The 23,831-nt window shown below is 35.9% G+C and overlaps 1 protein-coding gene across 5 annotated transcripts in view; it reads right to left on the reverse strand.

Moving 5' to 3' along the window:
- Positions 1–5,986: 5,986 nt before the first annotated feature.
- CRACDL (CRACD like) overlaps positions 5,987–23,831 on the reverse strand; it is a 227,623-nt gene continuing 209,778 nt past the window's right edge. For 3 of the 5 annotated variants that reach the window (XM_074300363.1, XM_074300361.1, XM_074300359.1), the window contains 3 exons: positions 14,972–15,165; positions 12,695–12,842; positions 5,987–12,381 (listed from right to left, as the gene is read on the reverse strand). In XM_074300363.1, the coding sequence (XP_074156464.1) occupies positions 12,239–12,381; positions 12,695–12,842; positions 14,972–15,165 (485 nt within the window). In that variant the 3' untranslated portion in view covers positions 5,987–12,238. The remainder of the gene's footprint in view (positions 12,382–12,694; positions 12,843–14,971; positions 15,166–23,831) is intronic. The other 2 variants (XM_074300362.1, XM_074300360.1) reach the window with 1 other exon arrangement.

Raw genomic sequence — 23,831 nt, forward strand, 5'->3', positions numbered from 1 at the left:
GAAAGGGAAGGAGGGAGAAAAGAAAGAGAATGAAAGAGAGGAAGAGAAAGAAAGGAAGTAAAGAAGGGTAAGAAGAAAAAGAGAAGGAAGGGTAGGAAAAAATAAGGAGAAAAAAAGGAAGAAAGGAAGGAAAGAAGGAAAGAACACTTTGCTCTCAAGGAGTTCATATTATAATAGCTTGAAATATATCACAAGAACAAGATTATGTGATGATCAACTGTGATGGATTTGACTTTTTTCAAAATGAGGTGATTCAGGCCAATTCCAATAGACTTGTCATAGAGAGAGCAATCTGCACCCAAAAAGAGGACTGAATGTAGATCATAACATAGTATTTTCATCCTTTTTGTTGTTTGCTTTTCTTCTTTCTCATTTTTTTTTCTTTTTGATCTGATTTTTTGATGAATGTGGAAATGTTTAGAAGAATTGCACATGTTTAACCTAGATTGGATTATTTGCTGTCTAGGGAAGAGAGAAGGGGGAGAGGAAAAGACAAAAATATAGATTACAAGGTTTTGCCAGGATGAATGTTGAAAACTATCTTTGCATGTATTTTGAAAATAAAAAGTTATCAATTTAAAAAAAAAAGGAAATATAAGACATCATGTTGCCGGTCTAGAGATCTGGAGATAGAAAATCCCTACTCAGAGGGGGAAAAAGTGTGTGTGTGTGTGTGTGTGTGTGTGTGTGTGTGTGTGTGTGTGTGTGTATGTATGTGTATCAAAGAAATTGGGAGAAAATTAGAATTGATTCCATTTTCACAGAACAAATGTTGTTTAGTTGCATATTACTCTTCATGACCTCATTTGGGGTCTTCTTGGCAGAGATACTGGAGTGATTTGCCATTTCCTTCTCCAGCATGTTTTACAGGTGAAAAAACTGAAGCAAACAGGGTGAAATAACTTGCCCTGTATCTCACATCTTGTAAATGCCTTGAGACAGTATTTGTACTTAGTAGGATGAGTCTTCTGGACTTCAGACCCTACACCCTCCACTGCAGTGGGCTAATTAGTAGCCCAGGGTGGTAAATGTCTTGTTTCAGGTAACAGGTAACAATACTGCAATCATGCAGTATTTGTGATACCTTCATCATTTCATATTTTAGGAAGGAAATGTGAGTATAGGGATTTTCTCACAGTAATTGTATATACACCATGAAGACACCAAAGATACATGGACAGAGTTTGAGAAATGTTGGTATAGTGTCTAAGGAAAGGGTTAGTTAGAAATCTTGATCATCAGTGGATTTTTGCACCCTCCTTTAAGCAAACACAAATAGGGATGGTTTTTTGAAGAACAATAAACAAACAGTCTGACAATGGAGGGAGACTTCCAATTTATTGTTTTCGTCTGAAATTTTATAAATTCACTCACATGGTTTCTCTACCACCACAGTAAATATATTACAAAAAAAATACAAACAAACTGCTCCACAACTTAAAATGGGACTCATGGAACACTGGGAATCAAGGTTTTCACATGAATCAGACCAAAAACATGACTGTGACCATAATGTTTGGAAGACCAAGAGAAACTGTAGGTGCCAAGTGAGAAGTTCTGAGCTCACAAAGAATACAAAGAAGACATAATTATGCAATTTTTTCACAATTTAAAAAACCTGTTAGTGTAAAGGAGCTTTATTTAGGTCTATATTTACCTAAGCATTGGTGATCATGGGAGGGTGTAAAATTCTCTTTTGCATCATGCATATTATTTCTACTTCTAGTTTGATTTGGATTCAGAAAGACCTGAGTTCTTAGAACTCATTTAAAAATTAATATTAAAAATTGTTTTTATATGTAATTGGAGAAAAATAAATAATTTTTAAAAAGGCCTGGGTTCAAATATGATCTTGGTCACTTACTATCTATATGACCTCAGGAAAATCACTAAATCTCTCTGGGAATACAGTACAGAAAGCCCTTGGGCTCCAAGTCAAGAAGACCAGAGTTCAAATTTGATTTCAGACTTGTACTAGCTATGTAACTCTGAGCAAGTCATTTAGATGCTGTTTCCCTCAATTTCTTCTTCTGTAAAATGGGGGACAATAATAGCACCTACCTCTTAGGGCTGTTGTGAGGTTCATCAAATGAGATAAAATTTATAAAGTACTTAGCACAGTGCCTAGCACACAGAAGGCACTTAAAAATGCTTATTTCCTTCATTCCTTCCTCCCTTCATCAAATGAAAAAGTTGGATTAGATAGATTCTAAGATCCCTTTGAAAACTAAATCAATAATTTTGTAAGCATATTATATCTAGCTTAGCCCTTTGTGACAATCAGTCAAATTTTCCCAGTTCAGCAGGTACACTACTAACTCCTTCATGGTACTAATTGACTAGCTAGTTAGAGGAGTTAAAAATCTCCTTCAACTTTACCTTGTTTCCAAGAAAGATTCTTAGGAAAATTTGGCTCAGAAAATACCCAATCAAGCAAGCAAAATCTGTTATCTCAAAATTGGAGACTGTTCTATCCGCTTAGTCTAAACTATATAGCTTAAAATTAGATACAAGATAATATGACTGAACACAAAGGCATTCTTGTAGGATGATTACACTTCTTCCTTATATAGTGAAACATTATATTCTCTTGTCCTTTTTTGCTTCCTTAGCATAAAAAGTGATCTACCATACAGACTCACCAAGAAAAAGGAAAAATTGATGCCAAACAAGTTAACAATATTCTTTTGAATCTTCCTATGATATGAACAATTAAGCTTAGGAACCAAGTCAGGAAACTTTCTCAAGCTGCAAATTGCAGAAAGGATATCGATCTGCATTGACAGAGATTAATTTCCCCACTAAGAGTTCTTTACACCAATGAAATGTAAGTAGAGCTTTAAAAAAAAAAAACATTTACTAAAAATACCTGTACAAGGAGGGAAGGGTATAGTTGAAAAGAGACCCAATTTTAAGGAGATGTAGTCGATTGTTGACTCTACTTTGCTTTTTCAAAAGAAAACAAAATGACACACACTGAATTGCTTTCACAAGTGTGCACACATAGCCATACCCATATACCTACATTAGGAGAATAGATCTAATGCTAGGAGGGCAGTTAGGAGTGATCTAGTCCAACTCATTCATATTTACAAGTGAACAACGGGAGGCCCAAAGTGGTGAAATGCCTCGTTTCAGGTATTATAGATAATGTCAGATACAGGATTTGAGACAAATCCATTTGACTCCAAATGCAGCATTCTTTCCATTGCATCAATATAGTTCTAACCAGAATTTAGGAGTGGGATTAAGCAGCATTTGGGTTTTTTCCTGCCCTTTTTCTTCTTCATTTTACAGGTTACCAGAGAGTTGACCTATGCAAATCAGCTAGAGTAAATATCCTAAATTCTTTGTTCTAGGATTGAGAGGAAATATTTCTTTTGGTTTAGGGCTATATTATAGTCAAAATCAGATTGTGGATTTTCATCAATGGGCAAAAATATATTTACGCTGAAGTTTAGAGAATCTGATTGTGTTAACTACTGATCATTATTTCAATATGTACAGAAAAAAATAAAAACAAGTTCAGGCTTTTGCACACCTTAATATATACTTCAAATGGCCTTAACCTTGAACTCTGGAGTAAGGACATGTCTAACTTCAAGAGACTTTTCATTCTTGCAAATATCAGCTTATATGTATATATATGTTTGCTTCTAACATGATTTTCACTCATATTTCCATATGCAATTTAGAGAGGCTTTCCTGGTTTGTATTTTGGGTCCCAGCATCTCCAAAGTAATTTTTTTTCAATCTAAAATCCAGTTTCCCATGACAAGATACAATGAAAATCAGTTTTTATTTTATATCTTGTACAATAAATAAGAGAAAAAAATTTAAAATAAATTGAGATGGGTCTGAGAAAATAGAAATTGTAAATAACAATTCTACAATCAAATAATAAAATAGTCAGTGTGAGAAATGATAGAATTTAAAGACCAAAACACTCCAAACTGTGAATGGGGAAAATATGGAATATAAATAATGTTTGCTGAAAGAAATTTAAATTTACTATGAGAAAATGACCCTGGTGGTTGAGATACAGAACAATGGTTAAAAGGGATAGTCTCTAGAGGCATTAATATACTTTGGAAAGGGAACTTTTAACTGTCAAAAACATTTTTGAAGTTTCTAAGCTGAAAGATTTAAGAAAACTTAAGTGGCATACTATGTACTCACCTATATAGAAAGGAGAGCAGGATCATCTCCTCAATTCTGAAATCTGAATTTTTTTTTTAGTCCTTTCTGGTTGAAAGTCATTTTGGTGTAGTGTGGAGAGTTGGTCTCAAATTCAGGAAGCTCTAATTTCAAACCCTACCTTGAACACATACTGGCTGTATGATCTTGGGCTAGTCAATTAACTTCTTAGTATCGAAGACAATTTTTCATTGACAGAGGAAGCTTCCCCTATACCAGCAAAATCATGAGTCTGAACCATAACAAGTGCCATAAACATTAAGTAATAATGGCTCATTTTCCTCTACTATAAGATAGAGGAATTAAAAGAGATGACTTTTAAGGTCCCTTCCAACCCTAAACCCTATCTTCCTTAATAATAGAACGACAATATTCTACATACTGAAGGTTGCTGCATCTTTAAATAGGTCTGCACAAAATGTGTCAATGATTTATAATCTAAGTAAATATCAATCAATAAACATTTATTAAGCGCCTACTATGTGCCAGGCAGTGTGCTAAGTGCAGAGGACACAAAAAGAGGCAAAAGATAAGGCCTGCCCTCAAGGAGTTTACAATATAATGGGAGAATGTGACCAAATATATACTTAGAAAGCTATAGACAGGATAAACAGGAAATGATTAAAAGAGGGAAAACATTGGAATTAAGAGGAGTTAAGGAAGATTTCCAGTAAGAGGTGAGAATTTTATATGGGACTTAAAAGAAGCCAGGGTGGTCAATAACCAGATCAGAGCAGGGAGTGTTCCAGGGATGGAGGACAGCCAGAGAAAATGCCCAGAGCAGAGAGATGGAATGTCATTTGTGACATAGTCAGGACACCAATGTTACTGGATCAAAGAGTACATACTTCGGAATATGAAAAAATATGACTGAAAAGGTAGGAGGGGATAGGTTATAAAGAACTTTGAATGCCAAATAGAATTTTATATTTGCTCCTGGAGGCAATAGGGAGCCACTGGAGTTTATTGAGTAAGGGAGATGACATGATAAGACTTGCATTTTAGAAAAATCATTTTAGTGGCTGAATAGAAAATGGATTGGATCACTTGTGGCAGGCAGACCTACCAGCAGGCTATTGCAATAATTCTATCTATTCCTTCTTAGCTATTTCTCTTTTAATAAACTTTAGTTCTTCTGCACAATTTAAGTCTAAGAGGAAAAAACATACCAAGTTAGACCACAGCAAACAGGGCAAAGGATGGGAGTGTAAGGGAGGTGTGATTTAACTGCAAAGAGTGCTTTTTTTTTTTCCTTTTAAGGATCTAGTTGAAGACTTGTGTACAGTAGATGCCTTATCTTGAAGAATTTTCAGAACATAGTAAAAGATATCTCCATCTCTCTTGGTAGAAATCTTCATGGTTAAAGTTTGCTGACCCCCATGGACGTGAATCATACAATATCACCGGGACAAAATAGTCTGTAATTATCTAGAAGGTAAACAAGCTATTTGAAATCAAAGAGGAAAAGGAGAAATGCACAGGGAATCAACAATTTGGAGATTAAAAACAAAACAAAACAAAACAAAACAAAACTTAACTCCAAAATTGCAAAAGCCAAAGCTTAGAAAGACCAAATCCAAGCAGCTCATCCCATTTCTTGAGAACTCCAATTGCTAGCAACTGTTTCCTAACATTAGCCAACACTTCCCTTCCAATACCTCTGACCCACATTGCTCATAGTTCCGCTCCAGGAGAGCTAGTCTAAAAACACACATTGGAACTCTTTAACATGAAAGCCCTTTAAAGTATTTGAAGATAATTCTCTTCTTTCCTCCAATTTCCTATGCCATTTCTTTTTTTTTTTTCCAGCTTTAACATCTTCAGTTCTTTCAGTTGGTCATCATTAAGTAGCAATATATTCATATACACACACATTCATTCATTTATTTAGATTATTTAGATTTACTAAGTGAATGAGATCTTTTCCTCATTTGCTCCCCAGCCTTAATCATTCACTGAATGGGTGCAGCCTCAGTCAAACTGAGACCTACTGAAGACCTTACATATTTCAAACAGAGCCATCTGCAGTCATCTTGATCTATCTTGCCCCTGGCCCCAAATAACTCTGGAAGGGAAAGTGAGGCAGGGGACCTTGCACAGCTCTCCTTCACTTGAATCCAATTCACTTGCATATCATGATATCACCTCCCCAAAGTCATGGTCGTCTTCCAGAAAGGAGGACAAACAATAGCTGTGTATTCAAGGAATACTGATGATACAAAATGCCCTCAAGAGCAGAAATTTATATTCCATCTTTATTCCGGTTTCCCTCTATTGCAGGAGGATTCCAGTTTGTCAGTTTCCCTCCAAAAATGTGGCCAGCTAGAATTGAACAGGGCAGATGTCATCTCAAAAGGGCAGACTCTAGGGAGGTTACCATCTGCCTCACTCTGGATGGGATACTTTGTGGGACATCATGGTACACTGCTGATGTTTCTACTGGCATTTTTCATGTGAACTGCTTTCAAGTCTTTGACCTTAAAGAATTTGACCTTTGGTTTTGTTGTAACAGGAAACTCTCCTGTAAGAAAATTTCAGATCAAGACCTTTTTTTCCTTAGGAACTAAACAAATCTAGGGCATCTGCCTGGGATACTAGGAGATCAGATGACTTCACCAGGTCAGTCTACCAATATATGTCAGAACCAGTATTTTAAGCCACATCTTTTTAATTTTGATTTCAATTATCTATGAATTGTCATCCCTGCTCATCTAAACTTTTGTTCAAATTTTTCCCCCTTGAGTTCAGGTAAAAAAAAATCTATATTCAATTTCATTTTATTAGCTTTAGCTTAGTGTTTTTTCCAAGCCTAGTGTTTTTGCAATATCTTTTTGGATAATAATCATGTCATTGAACATATTAACTAGCTCTTCTAGCTTTAATCAGCAAAGCTGAAACATATGCCCACAAAAATGATTCTATGTAGGCTACATCATAGGAAAAAAAAATTTGAACTCACTAGATCCCACTTCACTAGCCTCTACAAGTTCTTCATTAATACCCTTATTCCAGACTGACACTGGGCAATGACTAATTAACACCTTTTGAATCTTGTTCTTCAACTAGTTTAGAAAGCATTTAACTCTCTTTTCCAAGCTCACTTTATTATGATTTGCTGTCCTCATCATATCTATGACATTTCCCTGTTCTTTTGTTATTGTTTAGTAGTTTTAGTTGTGATCAACTCTTCACAACCCCATTTAGGATTTTCTTGACAAAGACACTAAGGATAGTTTGCCATTTCCTTCTCCAGCTCATTTTACAGATGAGGAAAAAGGTAAACAGGATGAAGTGATTTGCCCAAAGACACAAAGCTAGTGTTTGTGACTGGTTTTGAACTCAGGTACTCCCAATTCCAGGGCTGCCCTCTATCTATTGAGTCACCTACTTGTCCATTCTCAGTTTTACCTGTGTATTAACCCTAGCAAGAATGTAAGCTTGAGGGCAAAGAGGCTTTCATTTTTGTGTTTGTATCACCAATACAGTTCCTTGAATACACTGCTACTTCATGAAATGTTTGTTGATTAATTGATAACAAAAAGAGGTTAGACATAAATTGTTAATGAAAAACTCACTGGCTCTTGGTGTTTACTGCCTCCATTTTTAGGTGGCAAAATGAATGGAATGCTAGATCTGGAGTCAGGAAAACTTGATTTCCAATTCAAATTGAGATACTTATTAATTGTGTGATCCTGTGCAAGTCACATTTTCCTGAATTGTAACATGAAGATAATAATAACATCTAACTTGTGGGATAGTCATGAGCACCAAATATTTGCAGGATGCTTTGTAAACCTTCAAGTGCTATATAAATGCTAGCTATTGTCATGAACAGACATCAAATCTATTTATCTACAGTAAATCTTTACCCTTTTGAAAATCAGGAAGTTTGCCTGTCTCTAGTTCTCTGTTATCTGTTTTAGTCTAGCTAGTATTCAAATTTGGTTGATATTTTGAAATGCAATTTATTTGGATTGATGGCTTAAACTCATGCAATTCAAATTTTTCTTATGATCTCTTCATTCATTTGGATTTTCTTCAGCTCCCCTCTTCTTCCCCCTCCATTCTCTAGCTTGAGAAACATTCTTCTTGAAAGAGGGCAGCTAGGTAGTGCAAATGACAGAGTGCTGAATCTGAAATCAGGACCACCTTTCTGAGTTCAAACCCTACCTCAGACATTAACTGTGTGACTCGGGTAAGCCACTTTACCCTGTTTGCCTCCATTTCTTCATTTTTTTTTAAACGAGTTGGAGAAGGAAATGGCAAACCACTTCAATATTATTGCCCAAAAACTCCAAGTCAGAAATAAACAACTGAAGAGTCCGAAATAACAACTTCTTAACAGAGAAGAAAGAAGCAGAGGTTTAATTGTGTTTTTTTTCTTCATCTATTTTAAACTTTCTATTTACCTTAGATCATTGACCTATCTCTCATTTCTTCTTTACTTTTTTTTCCCAACTTACACATTTTTCTTTTTAAAAAATTTCAAATAATAGTTTATTTTTCAGACATATGAAAAGGTAGTTTTCAACATTTTTTGTAAGACTTTGTTACACATTTTCGAAAGCCCTTTTTATTAGCCCTTAGCATTTTTTGATAGCCCCAGTTCACAAATAGGCTTTAGTTTTCTGGACACTCATTGCAGGCAGGCCTATGACACTTTCATATTCATCCTTGGATATGTGCCCTCCTTTCTTTTGAATATGACCCTCTAAAACCCTCTAAAAAGCCTCAGTTGAGAGTTCCTCATATATCTAAATCAGTAAGGCTTCCTCTTTCTGAAAGCATAACATATTTACAAAATACTTTACAATCATCCTGATTACTCAGCTCCCTTCATGAAGTAGGTCATCACAGCTTGCTCAAAATGAGACCATTAGTAAAAGCACTGATAGTCACTATGCAGCAATGGCTAAGGAGAAATACAGGCAGAGCCTGGCTCAATACTAGCTACTTTTTCCAAAATTCAAGTGCTAGTGAAAGTGGGTAGGGAGAGAGGAAAGAATAGTTTAATAGTTACTCGAATTTCCATTTTAATCGATGTAATCATTTGAAAAAGGAGCTATGGCCCATGCTGGCAAGAATTGCAGATGTAAATTAGAGGTGACAGACATTTGCTTGATGTCACAGAGAATGCATTGGTATTTTGAGAAAGATTCTGTACTGCCTCAGTATAATACTGCATATATATAGTATCCTCTCCTGATAATAAACAAACCAAGGTAAAGAAAAATCAAATACAGCATTCACACCTGGCTAAGACATGCATAAGAAGGTAAACCTACCTAGCAATGATTCAGATGTGAGTGTAACTGGATAGCCACTGGAGCCCAATTTCATGATATTACATATTTGAATCAATGAGTATTATACACAAGGGACAACATTTCAAAGATGAAAATAGGTAGGATAATTAAAACCACATGCAGTATTCTAGATACTCAGAAATCTGAAGTCAGTGCTCTATACACTACTAAATGTTTTTAAGAAGTCCCAAAATAGGCAAGACAGGCTTTAAGCGAACATTATTAAGCACTTGATTTTTCCCATGACCCTCATGGTCAGTGGGGTATCATCCTAGCCAATGGGTGAGGACCACAGTAGTACACTGAAGCAGCCTTGATGTAAAATAGGCATTTCAGACACTCAGTTAACTGGATTCCCAGGTTTTTTTTTTCTTTTCAAATAAACTGCTGCTTTCTACCCATATTCCCCCTTAAATTGAACTTCTTCAACTGATTTCTTTAACCCAAGTACTGAACTTTATCCTTGTCTCTGTTACATTTTATCTTATGGGTGATCTTTGGTTCACTAACTGTTCCAGCCTGTTAAAACTCAATACTCAGTTCTGATGTACGAACTGTACCTTCCAGCTTCTTGTCATCTGCCAGTTTTATGTCATTCATATGTTGGACAATTAGGTACTACCCTTTTCAAATACTAGGCACGATCCTAGACTGCTCATAAGTAAGTAGAGGTTTTGAAGCTGAAAAGGACTTTAGTGAGCCTCTAATTAACTCTCTAATTTAGATTATGAACCAGTTCCAGGTTAAATGACTTTTCCAAGATCTTAGAGGTAGTAAAAGAAGCAAAGCCATGAATGATGGGAATGCAGGTCCTCTGACTCTATATTCTGGTCTCTTTCAACTAAATAACACTGCCATCTCACTATGTATCTTGCAAACATTGATATTTCAAGCTACAATAGCAGGGGCCACAAAGCCATAATGACTTTAGTCTAAACCTAGCCTGGTATATTAACTAAAAGGAAAAGGTTTTAGGTTCCAGCACGCATTTAATTTTTTTAGTATCCTGAAGGGTTAAAGCACCTTCTCTAACCTCCCAGTTCAGGCTCAGGAAAGGATTTAGACAACAGGGAGAAGGAAGTCTAGTACTGATATGAAGAGATTATTAACAAGCTCAAAATAGGTCATATTCTACCTTTTACATTCTGTTCTGCTAATAAAAGGAACCAAGATGCAAGTGTTAATGGACAATGGTTTTCTCAGATGAAAAAGAAAAGTGTGTATCTTAGAGCTTTGCATAATCATTTAAGTAGCATTCCCACTAGAGTCACACCTCATTATAGTATCAGGTATTTCTTATTTTGAGCTTATTTAAGGCAGACCTGCTTAATTTTACTTTGTAATCTCAGGGGCTGGGGGGAAAAAGAATTATTCATGAGGATTCAAATACAATAAAGATAGACAGCCTTAGGGTACAAATAAATTCAAACTGTAATACATGAAGAGATTGTTCTGATCCCACTGGCAGGGTGTCCCTGGCTAGCTATATATATATTCCTGCAGAGATTGTCCTGTTCAAAAAAAAAAAAAAAAGGCTTTGGAAATGTACCTTGAAAAAATAGACATATATACTATAGATTATAATACACAGACACAATTCTGAGACTAATGCTATTTGTCCTTTCTTTCCTTGGCTCATGATGTATTGTTACCCAAATGAAGCAGAAATAATCATAGCTCATTCTGGATATTGTATTTAATCCAAACTGACTAGGTTATTTTCCTGATTGTTTCTGCCCCTCCAAAAAAAAATTAGTATCTGGTTTATACAGTAAATATTTTTTATTTATAGTTAGCCAGACACTACTGAAAACCAGAACATTTATCATTTAACAGAGGCTATGTTTCATTCCTTTATTAAATGGATTGCTTTTTAGTCCTGAACTGCTAAGGACACTCACATCAGATGGAAAACATCTTTTAAAAGTTTCTTATATGTAGTTTCCAAATTGAGGATATTTTTTGGGTCTTTCTGTCTCTGTTTCTCTCTCTGTCTCTGTTTCTCTCTCTGTCTCTTTGTTTCTCTCTCTGTCTTTCTGTTTCTCTGTTTATCTCTCTGTCTCTGTCTCTGTCTCTGTCTCTGTCTCTCTTTTTCTCTGTCTCTTTTTCTCTGTGTCTCTTTTTCTCTGTGTCTCTTTTTTTATTTCTCCCTCTCCTCTATCATTTCAATGTGAAATAAATTAGTTCACATCTTCTGCTTGGTTCTAAGGTTAAGGTCAATTTTGGTCATAAACATGGACAAGAACACATGGGACCCTCTGATCAGGGGGTATCCAAAGGCTTGTCCTCAGAAGGAAGGGCATATTCATCATATTCATGAAACCATTTCTATTCCAGCCTGGAAAAGAAGTCTAATTTTCTAGCACACATTTCACTTGAGACAGCCTGCTCTTCCCTCAAGCAGCAGAGCCTATATTACAAAAGAAATTTAAGTTTAAAAAAAAAAAAACACATTTGTTCCTATTGGCCCATAAGAAATGGTATCTGGATGACTTCCCAGGTGTCTCATTCCAAATATTTATCACTTCAAAGATTTTAGTAAACTCTGGCCCAAGATTATAGTCATTTCATTGACCTCCCCTTTACTTCACATTTCCCCCACTTCTAACTTGATGATAAAATCACTCTCAGTTTTCATAGATCCTGTGCCATGACTTAACTAGCAGTTTCATTAAGTGGGTTATTAACTTGTCAAAGAAGTGAAAAAAAAATGTTTAAATCAGCTATGAGTCAACCTATTTTATAATCTGGGGCATGTCACTCCAGGCTTGAGACTTCTTTTTGGCAAGTTCCATCCAGGATGGCTGATCTGCACTGGAATAACTGGCCCTCTTTAGCTGGTTCAGTTCTTTTTCAGTCATCACTGGAGCTTGAGCTGCTGGGAAAGAAAAGAAAAATACTCTGAATGGGAAGCTTGCCAATCCATCGCAAACTATTTCTATTATTTTAACAATGTGCAGCAGAGAAGTCCTTGTAAGTAGATGTATTCCTTCAGATAATTTTTTTTTTATATTAAATAACAATTATGAAGAGCATCTAACAGACTTTGTAAACAGTTTATTTTGTTGAGGGGGAAAAGAACGTGTGAATGACCAAATGAAAACTAGAATACTCAGATGCCAGAATTCCTTGAAATAAAATTGTTAGAACACATAATGTTCTCATAATGTTATCTCTAACATTTTTCATACCCAGGTTCTGATGGGAAAGTGAAATGCCTCGATGAAGTCCTTCTTTGATATTCAGCTTTGCTCTTGGCTTCTGTTCTTCAGAAGCTTTAGCTGGTTGCACCAGGAAAGATTTGCTCCGGACAAAGTCGGCTTGCTGCTTAATGCGATCCTATGGAGAGATTTTAAAAGGGCAAATACTAATAATTTCACTTGTAATCACTTTATGACTAAGACTGACATTGATTTGGAACCAAGAAGGTGCTTTTCAAAAGCAGAGTGTGTGAACTAATTTATTTCATATGGAAATGATAAGAGGAGAGAAAGAGAGACAGCGACGCATACAGAGAGACAGATAGAGAAACAGAGACACAGAGAGAGATCACTTGTGTAGATGGGGGAAATTAAACATATATATGGATCCATGTACCTAGACCTTGTGATTTCCTCTTTATGGAGGACTCCTATTTGTAAGATCTGTGAGAATCCTTTCTACCTTACATGAATGACAACCCATCTATTTCTTCAGACATAAATTTCAAGTTAAATAATTTCTGTGTCTCTCTTTTTCTCTTTTTTAATTTGCTCCAATCCCCAAGCAAATCTGAGAGGATCACTGTAGGAAACATACCTTTCCCTTCTTTGGGATAAAAAAAAAAAAGCTTTCTGCAGCTTTCCATAGATAAATAATTGGTACTTAAAAATTGGCTTTTTAGACCTTAGAGATCACCTCTCTAACCCAAACCTCTCCATTTTATAAGGGAAGGGACTTTGCTAGGGTCACACAGCCAGTGATGGGTGACAAAGTCTTGTTTGTTCTGGCTGTTCTTCCATTGAACTGACCTTCAGAACTTAATGCTTACGTTAATGACTTACACCTTTTTCATAATATTCTGGCATTATTCATTTACTTTTTTTTTTTGCCACGTTATGTTCCATTCTAATGGCAAATATTTCATTTTAAAATTAGAATTTTTGGTAGAAACACACGATATCTATACTAATATTATCAATTTATACCAGGATGGAATTTTAGAGGCCATCTAATCTAATCATCTTAAAGATGTCCCAGGGAAGGTAAAGTGATCTGCACAAAATATCAAAGGTGATAAAGGACAGAACCCAGGACATTTTGTTCTCAAATCCCGTGGTTTTTTTCCCTTACAATACCCTACCGAAGGGACAAACTGGGCTAAGACATCACAGACGTTTATCTAAATAGTCCATATATTTATTTTTGAAACCTCCTCATAACTGTGCCTCTTGGTGATCTGTAACTTCTCAATTTTAAATGGAAATGTAGGACCAGGTCCTCTGTCAATCTCATCATTAACACTCAATTTCAAGTGCTTCTTTATCTCATCATGTCAGCCCAAAACCGAATCTGAAACTATTAGTGGAAAAAACAACTCGCACCCACCCAGCTGCTCGGGTGGGAAGGAACTGCTTGCATTCCGGAATGCAAAAATGAACCTCTAATTCCTAATTCGGGAGCCCGTGTGAGGAATAATCAGCAGCCAATCAGAGTGCTGCTCAGCGGAGGCCCCAGCATGAAGCCCGTGCCACCAGGCGCATTCGGGTCTCATTTATCACCGAGCAAGGAGCCCGAATGGAGTGTTGACATTGTCACCAGGCGTCAAACTGAGAAGTTATTTTTAACCTTGTTTCATTTCTCCAGATGCCAAGCGTCGTTGCCTAGACAACAGGGAGACGGTGAGAGATTTGACTCTCTTTGCCTAAGTGAATCACTTGCGGATCTGACTCATTCATAGCCCTAAAAGAGAAAGGGGGCTGATTTGTGGGGTTCCCCCCCAAATGTAACACGGTAACCAAGTCATGCATTCAGTGCAACCTCCCTCGCAGAGTCACTGAGTTGGGTTGTGTTTTAGTTAAAACGGTTGCTATGATTTGATAACTCAATTGAGGTTTCATTGCATATTTCCTGCAGAGCTGGTGAATTGTTTTAATTTTTTAACTAAAATAAATGCTATAATCTAGTAAAAGTCAAATTGTGCTTTCAGTGGCCATCGTCCACAGAGGTGGGATTTTTTTTTTTTTTCCTTTTAATCAAAATGGATGCTACACTTTGATAATTCAGTTACGGAATTGTAGTTTCAGAGACAGTGGGTTTTGTGTGTGTGTGTGTTTTTTATCAAAATGGGCTCTCTAATTTGGTAAATCAATGACCCATATTATGCTTCCAGTGCCCCTCAGAATCTCTGGGCACCTGTCATTTCCGGTAGCAGAAGTTGTTTTTGGATAGTACTGAAAGAAAAGGATAAAGGTTATATGAGTAAGCACCTCTTTTCTGTCCAGATCGTCCCTCGGCTTTTCTGTGTCTGGCTTTGTGGCTGGTGTCACAAGCTTTTCCTCCTTGCTTGGTTGATGTTGTTCCCGTGAGCCCCGGCGCTTCTGCCTGGCTAGAGTAATCCACGGTGGCAGTGAGTGGCCGTCTGAAGCTCCAGGGGCTGATGCTGGGGACGGCATGTTTTTCTCTGCAGGCAGATTCACAAAGTTATTTGATAGAAGTCCTTTACCCTTTTTGATTTGACCTTTTGTAGTGAACTGCACTGTACCAGCCACATGCTCTATATCATTACACATATTGCTTTGGGAAGATTTGAGAGACTTGGGGTGAGATCTTTAGGAATTAACTTTAGGCATTTTTTTGCTTTCATTCAAAGATGCAAAGATATAAAAAATATCAATAATAACATAGATATCAAGCTAGCTTATTCAGAATGGCCAGAAAGAAGGAAGGAAGGAAGGAAGGAAGGAAGGAAGGAAGGAAGGAAGGAAGGAAGGAAGGAAGGAAGGAAGGAAGGAAGGAAGGAAGGAAGGAAGGAAGGAAGGAAGGAAGGAAGAAAAGGAGGGAGGGAGGGAGGAAGGAAGGAAGAAAAGAAGGAAAGAAGGAAGGAAAGAAAGAAGGAAGGAAGGAAATGTCAATAATTCTATGATCACAACATTTAAATTCTACTATCTTGCTTTTTTTTACACGGGAGAAGAGATTGGCTTGGACCTTTGATATGTCAGGAAGGAAGAGAGACAAAAAGGAAAAAAGAAAGGAAAACTAAGCAGGAGGTTGGAAAAGAAGAAATAAGCATTTTCTTATTTTATGAGTCCTTTTCTTTTTTTCTTTTCTCTTCTTTTCTTTTTTTCTTTTTTGGGTAGGCAATTGAGATTAAGTGACTTGCTTAGGGTCACACAGCTAGGAAGTGTTAAGTCTCTGAAGCTGAAGTTGAACTCAGCTCCTGATTCCTGCCTAGTATTCTATCTATCACATGTAAACTCCTTTGACTGACACAGACTGGCAACTTGTCAGTAATTTGTAGTCTTAAAAAGTTGTCATGTGGCAATGAGAGTTTGAGTGACTTGTCCATGGTCACAAAGTATATCTAAAAGGCAGGTTTTGATCCCAGTCTTTCTTGATTTCAGAGTGGCTTTTGATCCACTATGGCCATATTACTTCTCTGGAGATAGTAAATCTTTATTGAGCACTTGACCTTTTATTTGCTCAGAGCATAACACTTGGTCCTTGGTTTGCTTTTTAGCATTTAATAGACTATTTATTTAACAAGTATTTTAACTACAGGAAAGTTATATATCAAGTCCCTTTCCTTTTTAAAATTAATTAGCATGGTATACTTTTAAGAAAAGAGTTTCTTAATAACAATGTTGGCATAATTAGTTCTCTTAAGTAGCAAGGTAGCAATAGTTTCAGAAAAATAACCTGTGACTTGAAACCAGAGTTTTGTGGACCATATATTTGCTTTAACATGTTGCTCAGTCCTTTTTCAGTTGTATCTGACTCTTTGTGACCCTATTTGGGGTTTTCTTGGCAAAGATGCTGGAGTGGTTTGCCATTTCTTTCTCCAGCTCATTTTACTTTTATTCAAAGATGCAAATATATGAAAAATGTGAGGAAACTGAGGCAAACAGGATGAAATGACTTGTCTGGGTCACACAACTACTATCTGAGGGCAGATTTAAACTCAGATTTTCCTGACACAAAGGCCCTTATGCAACACGGCCTCTCTTATTAACTTGAACCAGTTCACAAGTACCACCACTCAGAGCAAGGGAAAGGAGGGAGAAGCATTAGGAGTATGGTGGGTGAAAGAGAAGAAAAAGGAGCAGAAAGAGGAGTCTGGGAGTACCAAAGATCAAACATTCACATTGCAATGTTTTCTATGTTTAGCTCAGGTAATTTTTCCTTGGATCATATTCTCTGCTAGGGACAGTTTGAATTTGGAAGTTATAAGACCCAAGTGTCCTACTCAGCTGTGGGACTTGAAAGAAGATGTCACAGGGGGAGATGTGTTCTGGAAACCTAAAAACAGTGATGGATCTTCTGAGGAAAACAAGGAAAAACAGCCTAAAGAAATCAGAACAGGTACAGGGAATTTGTTCAGTTCCCCCAAAGCTAACTTTGCCCTTCATTATCAAAGAGTTCCAGTGACATCATGGGTGAGGTCTTGACTTGTTTGTGAATTGGATTTAAGTGAAACATAAAAAACATTTGCCTCACTCTCTTCCAGAGTTATTGAAGTCCAGTGGTAGAACAAATTGGCGATAGGGCCTACTGATTACAGCACTGGGCCCAAAACACAGAAGATCCAGCCTGAGACATTTGTTTGCTGTGTACGGTCCTAGGCCAATCACTTAACCTATCTCCCTCAGTTTTGCCATCTGTAAAATGGGGATGAGAATGATACCTATCTCTCAAGATTGCTATGCAAATCAAATGAGATTGTATTTGCATGGGGCTTAGCACATAGCAGGCATATAATAAATGCTTGTTCCTCCCCCTCAGGTTAAGGAAAGACATGTATAGAAGACAGATGCAAGATCAGATGATTGAAAATAGATATAAAAACTTGGTGTGGTTATATGAGAATGTCAAGAACTCTATAGCCCAGAATGAGTTAAGCAAAATGAGCTAAGACTTACAATCAATGATAAGGAGAACAAGAAAGGCTAGTCTTAGCTAGTTTGAACTGAAAGAAAGATAATAGAAAAGATAAGATCAATACTGGGAAGAAAAGGCAAACATTGCCCCAATTTTCTAAAGGGTGAATTCTACTAACCACAAGAATTGTACCACAGTAAGGTAAACTTAATCATGATTCTTTTAAATTTTAAAAGGTATTATTATAGGGGATGATGTGAGTTCTTTAAAAACAAACAAACAAAAAAGGAAGCACTAATTACTAGGTACTAGCCATGGGTTCATCAAGAACAAATTATGGTAGTGGTAGACTAATCTGTGTGTGTGTGTGTGGGGGGGGGGGTCTGTGGCTCTTTCTCTGTCTCTCTGTTTCTTTTTCTCTCTGGCTCTCTGTTTCACTTTTTCTCTTTTCTTTTCTCTTTCATTATATCTGGTACAGTGGTAGATCAGGGTAATTCCAAAGACAAAATATAACTGAATTTCAGCAAGGAATTTGAGAAAATCATATTATAATACTGTTTTAGGCAGTATGAAGAAATTTTTATTTCATGTACAGTCAAGTGCATTCTGAACTGATTGACCAGCCAGACCCAAAGAGTATCAATAGCTCAAGGTCAATCTAGGGGAAGGTCATTGCCAGAATACAATGCTTTCCTTGGCCCTTTTGTGTTTAATATTTTTATGGATGACTGGATGAAAGATTAGATGGCTTGTTTACCAAATTTGCAGATGATGTGAAGCTGAGACAGATAGAGAGTTAATATTTTAGATGGAAGAACTGGCATCTTAAAAAGATCAGGAAGCCAGAACAATAGGTCAAATCTAATCTAATAAAGTAGAAATAAATTGGAAGTTCCATTTGTTGTTATTCAGTTATGTCTGATGCTTTGTGATCCCACGGACCATACTGTCCATGGAGTTTTCTTGGCAAAGATAATTGAGTAGTTTGACATTTCCTTCTATAGCTCATTTTACAGATGAGGAAACTGAGACAGCTGGGGTTAAGTGACTTGCCCACGGCACACATAGTAAATTTATGAGGCTGGATTTGAATTTAGGCCTTCCTTACTCCAGGCCTAGCATTCTATCCACCGAGTCACTTAGCTGCCTCTTTGAAAGTCCTTTATTTAAGTTAAAAATAATCAACTGTAGAAGTATAGAATAAGAAAACAATGTCAGCAAACCAGATGAAGTGAGGAAAATCTGGGGACTTTAATAGATTGTAATCTTAGTATAAATCAACAAGTGTGATTTAGCAGACAAGAAAGACAAAACAATCTTTGGCTTCATCCAGCTAAGGCTAATGTTGAATAGAAAGAGAAAAGTCATGTTGTCTTGCTATCCTTTCTTTCTTTCTTTCTTTCTTTCTTTCTTTCTTTCTTTCTTTCTTTCTTTCTTTCTTTCTTTCTTTCTTTCTTTCTTTCTTTCTTTCTTTCTTTCTTTCTTTTTCTTTCTTTCTTTCTTTCTTTCTTTCTTTCTTTCTTTCTTTCTTTCTTTCTTTCTTTCTTTCTCTCTCTCTCTCTCTCTCTCTCTCTCTCTCTCTCTTTCTTTCTCTCTCTCTCTCTCTTTCTTTCTTTCTTTTAAATTTGGTATATTTCTTATTGTTCTTCATGCTACAGTTTCAGAAAAACATCGATTAATTTTCCCAGAAAAGTTATTTAGGAGGGTCAGAAGCCTTGAAACACATAAAAAATAGATGAAGAAAGTGACAATTTTCAATCTAGAGGAAAGGTTTAAGAGGAATATAATTGTTTTCAAGTGTCTTTAAAAAGTTTTCCTGTGGAAGACAGGTCCATTATGCTTGCATTCATTCATTTAACATTTTTTTTAACAGTTGGAAAATATTTTATTTAAAACTACCTTCAACTTCCTCTGGATTTACCTGATATTACATACTTCTCAAACTTTTTTTTTTTAACAGATTGACACAAGGTGTCAAGTGTAGCTGTACAAGGCAAGATCTAAAATGGGAAACTGACATTGAATTTGCTACATTTGAACAAATGCCTTCACTGAATGAAAATTATAACAAAGCAATGAAATTTCAGATAGCATAAAATAGTCTCGCTGAAATGAAAAGAAGTATCTGGATATGTGTATGTTTCTTTCTCTCCTTCTCTCTCTGTGTATAAAATAAAGATATACACACATATGCAATAGGACCTATCTCAGAGGGTTTGTGAGGATTCAATGAAAAAATGTAGTGTTTTGCAGTTTTAAAGCTCTATATGTGTATAAATATTCTTTCAGTGCACATAAGTATATGCACATATGTACAAATGTACACACTATATATAGAAATACATACATATACATGTATGTATATATTTCCTTCTCCACATATATGTAAAATAAAATAATATATACAAATCATATTATAAGACAATTCATATATTACATAGATTTCGCTCTCTATTTACGTGTTTATATGTGGAGAGAACAAGCATACTTTTAGAGTGTTTTTAAAGTTGCAAGCACTGTAAATGTTTCCTCATTGGATCCTCACAACAACCTTATGACACAGATGCCAACATTATCCCCATTTTATAGATGAGGAAACTGAGGCAGAAAGAGACTAAGCGATTAAAGCCCAGGGTCTACAGCTAGCAAAATCTCTAAAATGGGATTTGAAATCTTAACTCCAAGCCTACTGTTCTCCCCACTCTCCCCACTTACTGTAACATGCCCATACAGAGTAATATACATACATATGTACGTGTGTATAGTGCAAGTGTTATCAAACTCAGAGAATGGATTCTTAAAGTCCCATGTTGACTTAGAAAACTACAAATTGACATTATTTATACTGTATTTTATTTTTATTTGTTTTGTTTAGCATTCCTTAATAACACTTTAATTTGGTTTGAGCTCCACTAGGGAGTTTTGCCAGCTTTCAAGCTGTATGTTTGTCATCTCCAGTGTACAGTATGCATTCTGTATAAATATACTATATATCCTTAAGTATTTTTGCTTCATCAATATTTGTATTGGTTTTCTAATGTGCATTGGTGGTGCAGTGGATAGAATGGCAGGTCTAGAGTCAGGAAGACTTCTTGAGTTCAAATCTGCATCAGACATTATTAGCTGCGTGATCCTGGACAAGTTACTTAACCCTGTTTTGCCTCAGTTTCCTCATCTATAAAATAAGTTGGAGAAGGAAGAGCATTCTAGTATCTTTGCCAAGAAAATCCCAAAAGAGGTCACAAAGAAGACTGGACAACAACAGTAGCAATTAGCAAATGCCCCACTACAACTCTGTTTACAGTGTCCTGTGCTGAAATGCATATTTTGAGTTGGATGAGGCGTTTTTCTATCCTGCTGCCTCACAGAAACACAGAACTAGGTACAAGGCAGGGCAAAATCTTGTCTCTCCTAATTTGGCCTGAATACATTTATAGAAACACTTTTCTTTTTTCTGCCTGTCTAAACTGATGCCTATTTTGGAAGACATACCAAAGTAGCAGTTGCTAACAAGCACTGACATTTTGTAGCACATAAGTATATAAAAACTGGAGAGTTTTAGCTTCACTTCAGCTATGCTTTTTTAAAAAGAGGCTGCTTCCATCTATCTGTTGTGACTAATCCATTTTATATGTAATTTAAAAAATAAACACAAGTAAAACTTTGCAGTACATAAAATCCAACATAAGCTTACAGACTTAGGTTTTCAATGGCACTATTTGATCCATTCTCACAAGAACTGAAGATAATCTGTGTGGGAAGCACTTGGAGTGCAATAGATTTTTAGGGCATTCAGCTGTCTTCCTATGGTCTGAATTCAGCTAACTTTGCAGTTTTGACCTTTTGGTTGATGACAGTTATTTCAGATTTCAATCTTTTTGGCACCCTTTAGAATTCATTTTCACACTGTAACTTTTTCACAATGAGTAACTGAAAAAACTAGGCTTTATTACTTTCCAAGACAAAGATCTTTCAGTGGAAAATACCCAATACATGGTAAGCAAAACAGTGCTGTGATTCTGACTGAATGGCAATCTACTTTCCACTATAAATCACTATCATTTCCTTTGCCCTGGCTTTAAAAAAAAAAGGACTTTAAAAAAGAAACTCTTTTCTCTAAATTGGCGCACGAGAGAGAGAACTCTATTAATACCATGATGACTATTGCAACTGTAAGGTTACCAAGACACAGTCTCAGTGTTTGAATATTTTTGGAGAGAGAAGATAACTTTTCGTACAATTTCAATTAATGGTGGCTCAAAATTAATTGTTCAGAGTACTTCTATGGATAGAGGAAGTTCTCTTATTCAGATACTAACTATATCAAGGAAAGCACAGGTCTAATGACTATCCTTATTATTTCATTTACATAAACTGAAAAAGAAAAATATGCTTCATCCAGTTTTAACCATCAAGTTATCATGTGATTAAGTTTATTCTACAAGGAATAAGGATAGTCATTAGACCTGTGCTTTCCTTGATATAGTTAGTATCTGGATAAGAGAACTTCCTCTATCCATAGAAGTACTCTGAACAATTAATTTTGAGCCACCATTAATTGATGGAGTGTAATCTAAAAACCTAGACTATACTTAAGAAAATAACTTTAAATTTCTTGCATGAGTTTTTTTTAAACCACCTTTGGGTTAATTCAAGGACTATTCTTTTAATGCTGTAAGGTACTATACATAAAGTGGAAAGTATTTGTGATTTTTCTTGTGTGATGCATTTCTTAAAAGAGTGAAAAAACTACACATCTCAGATCTTTGGACATTTCGTTTCCTAAAATTTTGTTCAGTCATTTTCAGTCATAGTGACTCTTGTGACCCTATTTGGGGTTTTCTTGGAAGGGATACTAGAGTGGTTTGCCATTTCCTTCTCCAGTTCATTTTCCAGATGAGGAAACTGAGGCAAATCCAGTGAAGTAACTTTGTAGAGCCACACAGCTAGTAAGTGTCTGAGACTGAATTTGAACATATGCCTTCCTGCCTCTAGGCATGGCACTCTATCTATTGTATTATCCTTAAGTTCCTGAGTATAGCCCATCTATTAATGTGGATGACTTAATTTTTTTTTCATTCAAGCTCATGTGACCAGTCTATTAAAGTAAGAAGAATAAAGGAGCTGAGCACAGTAAGATTCTTGGTGATGATGATCTTATTACTTTTCTTTAAACTATTTTCTAAAAAAACCCAAAAAACAAAAACAAAAAAAACACCTCTTCTTGACTTTCTTTTCTGCTTTTTTTTGTGTGTATGTATAAGTATATTTAATTTGTAATAGAACTTCAATGCAATTACCCATCCCCCTTTATGGTCTGTGACTCTTTTTTTTTTTTTAATATTAGTAAAAAAAGAGAAAATAAGTCAAGACCCATTGATTGCATGGCTAAACAAGTGGTGGTATATAAATATGGTATTACATGTATTACTGTATTGTAGGAAATTATGAATATAGTATATATAGAGAAGCATATAAAGCCTACATGAATTGATGAAGACAAGAAACAATATAAATAATTATAACAATGAAAATTGGAAAGAACCACAACAAAACAACACTAAATATTGCAAAATTGTAAAAAAAAACAAGCATGACTCCCCCAAAAGAGATACTTCCTCCATAATTTTGCAAAGATTGAAAATCCACGGGATGAAACATTGTATGTGCTTTGAATTTTTTAATCTATTGATTGATTTTGCTGGACCTAGAGTCAGGAAGCTATGTGATCCTAGGCAATTGACAATCTATATTTGCCTCAGTTTTCCTAAAATGGAGATAACAGTATCACCTGCCAAGATTGTTGTAAGAATCAAATGAGTTAAGATTTGTAAAATACACTTTAGCACAGTATCTAGCACATGGTAGGATTATATAATTGTTTGTTCCTTTTTCTCTTCCTCTCACTCTCCCTTGTTTTTTCTTTAAAAAAGTTTTCTTTGCTCCATGGAATGACTTCCTGGAAGCTAAGGTAGACAGACATGAGGGAAATTTAGGCAATGTGAAAATAGAAGATTAAAAAAAAAAAAAGACTAAATGACTCCAAAAAATGCCTGGACTTTGGCTATATGTTATTCAACTGAACTTTTATGTTGTTATTTTTTTATTTTGTCTTAGCCTTTATTATAAATCCCCTTTCTTCGTATATCATTTTCCTTAGTAGCCTGAGGTTTTTTTTTTCCTTACTGTTTCCCCAGAAGGGTTTTTGTCTATTCTAGCCCAGCTTCCCTTTCCAGTTCAAGTCAATCCTGT

Source organism: Sminthopsis crassicaudata, chromosome 3 (assembly GCF_048593235.1).
Source record: "Sminthopsis crassicaudata isolate SCR6 chromosome 3, ASM4859323v1, whole genome shotgun sequence".
Lineage (NCBI taxonomy): Eukaryota > Metazoa > Chordata > Mammalia > Dasyuromorphia > Dasyuridae > Sminthopsis > Sminthopsis crassicaudata.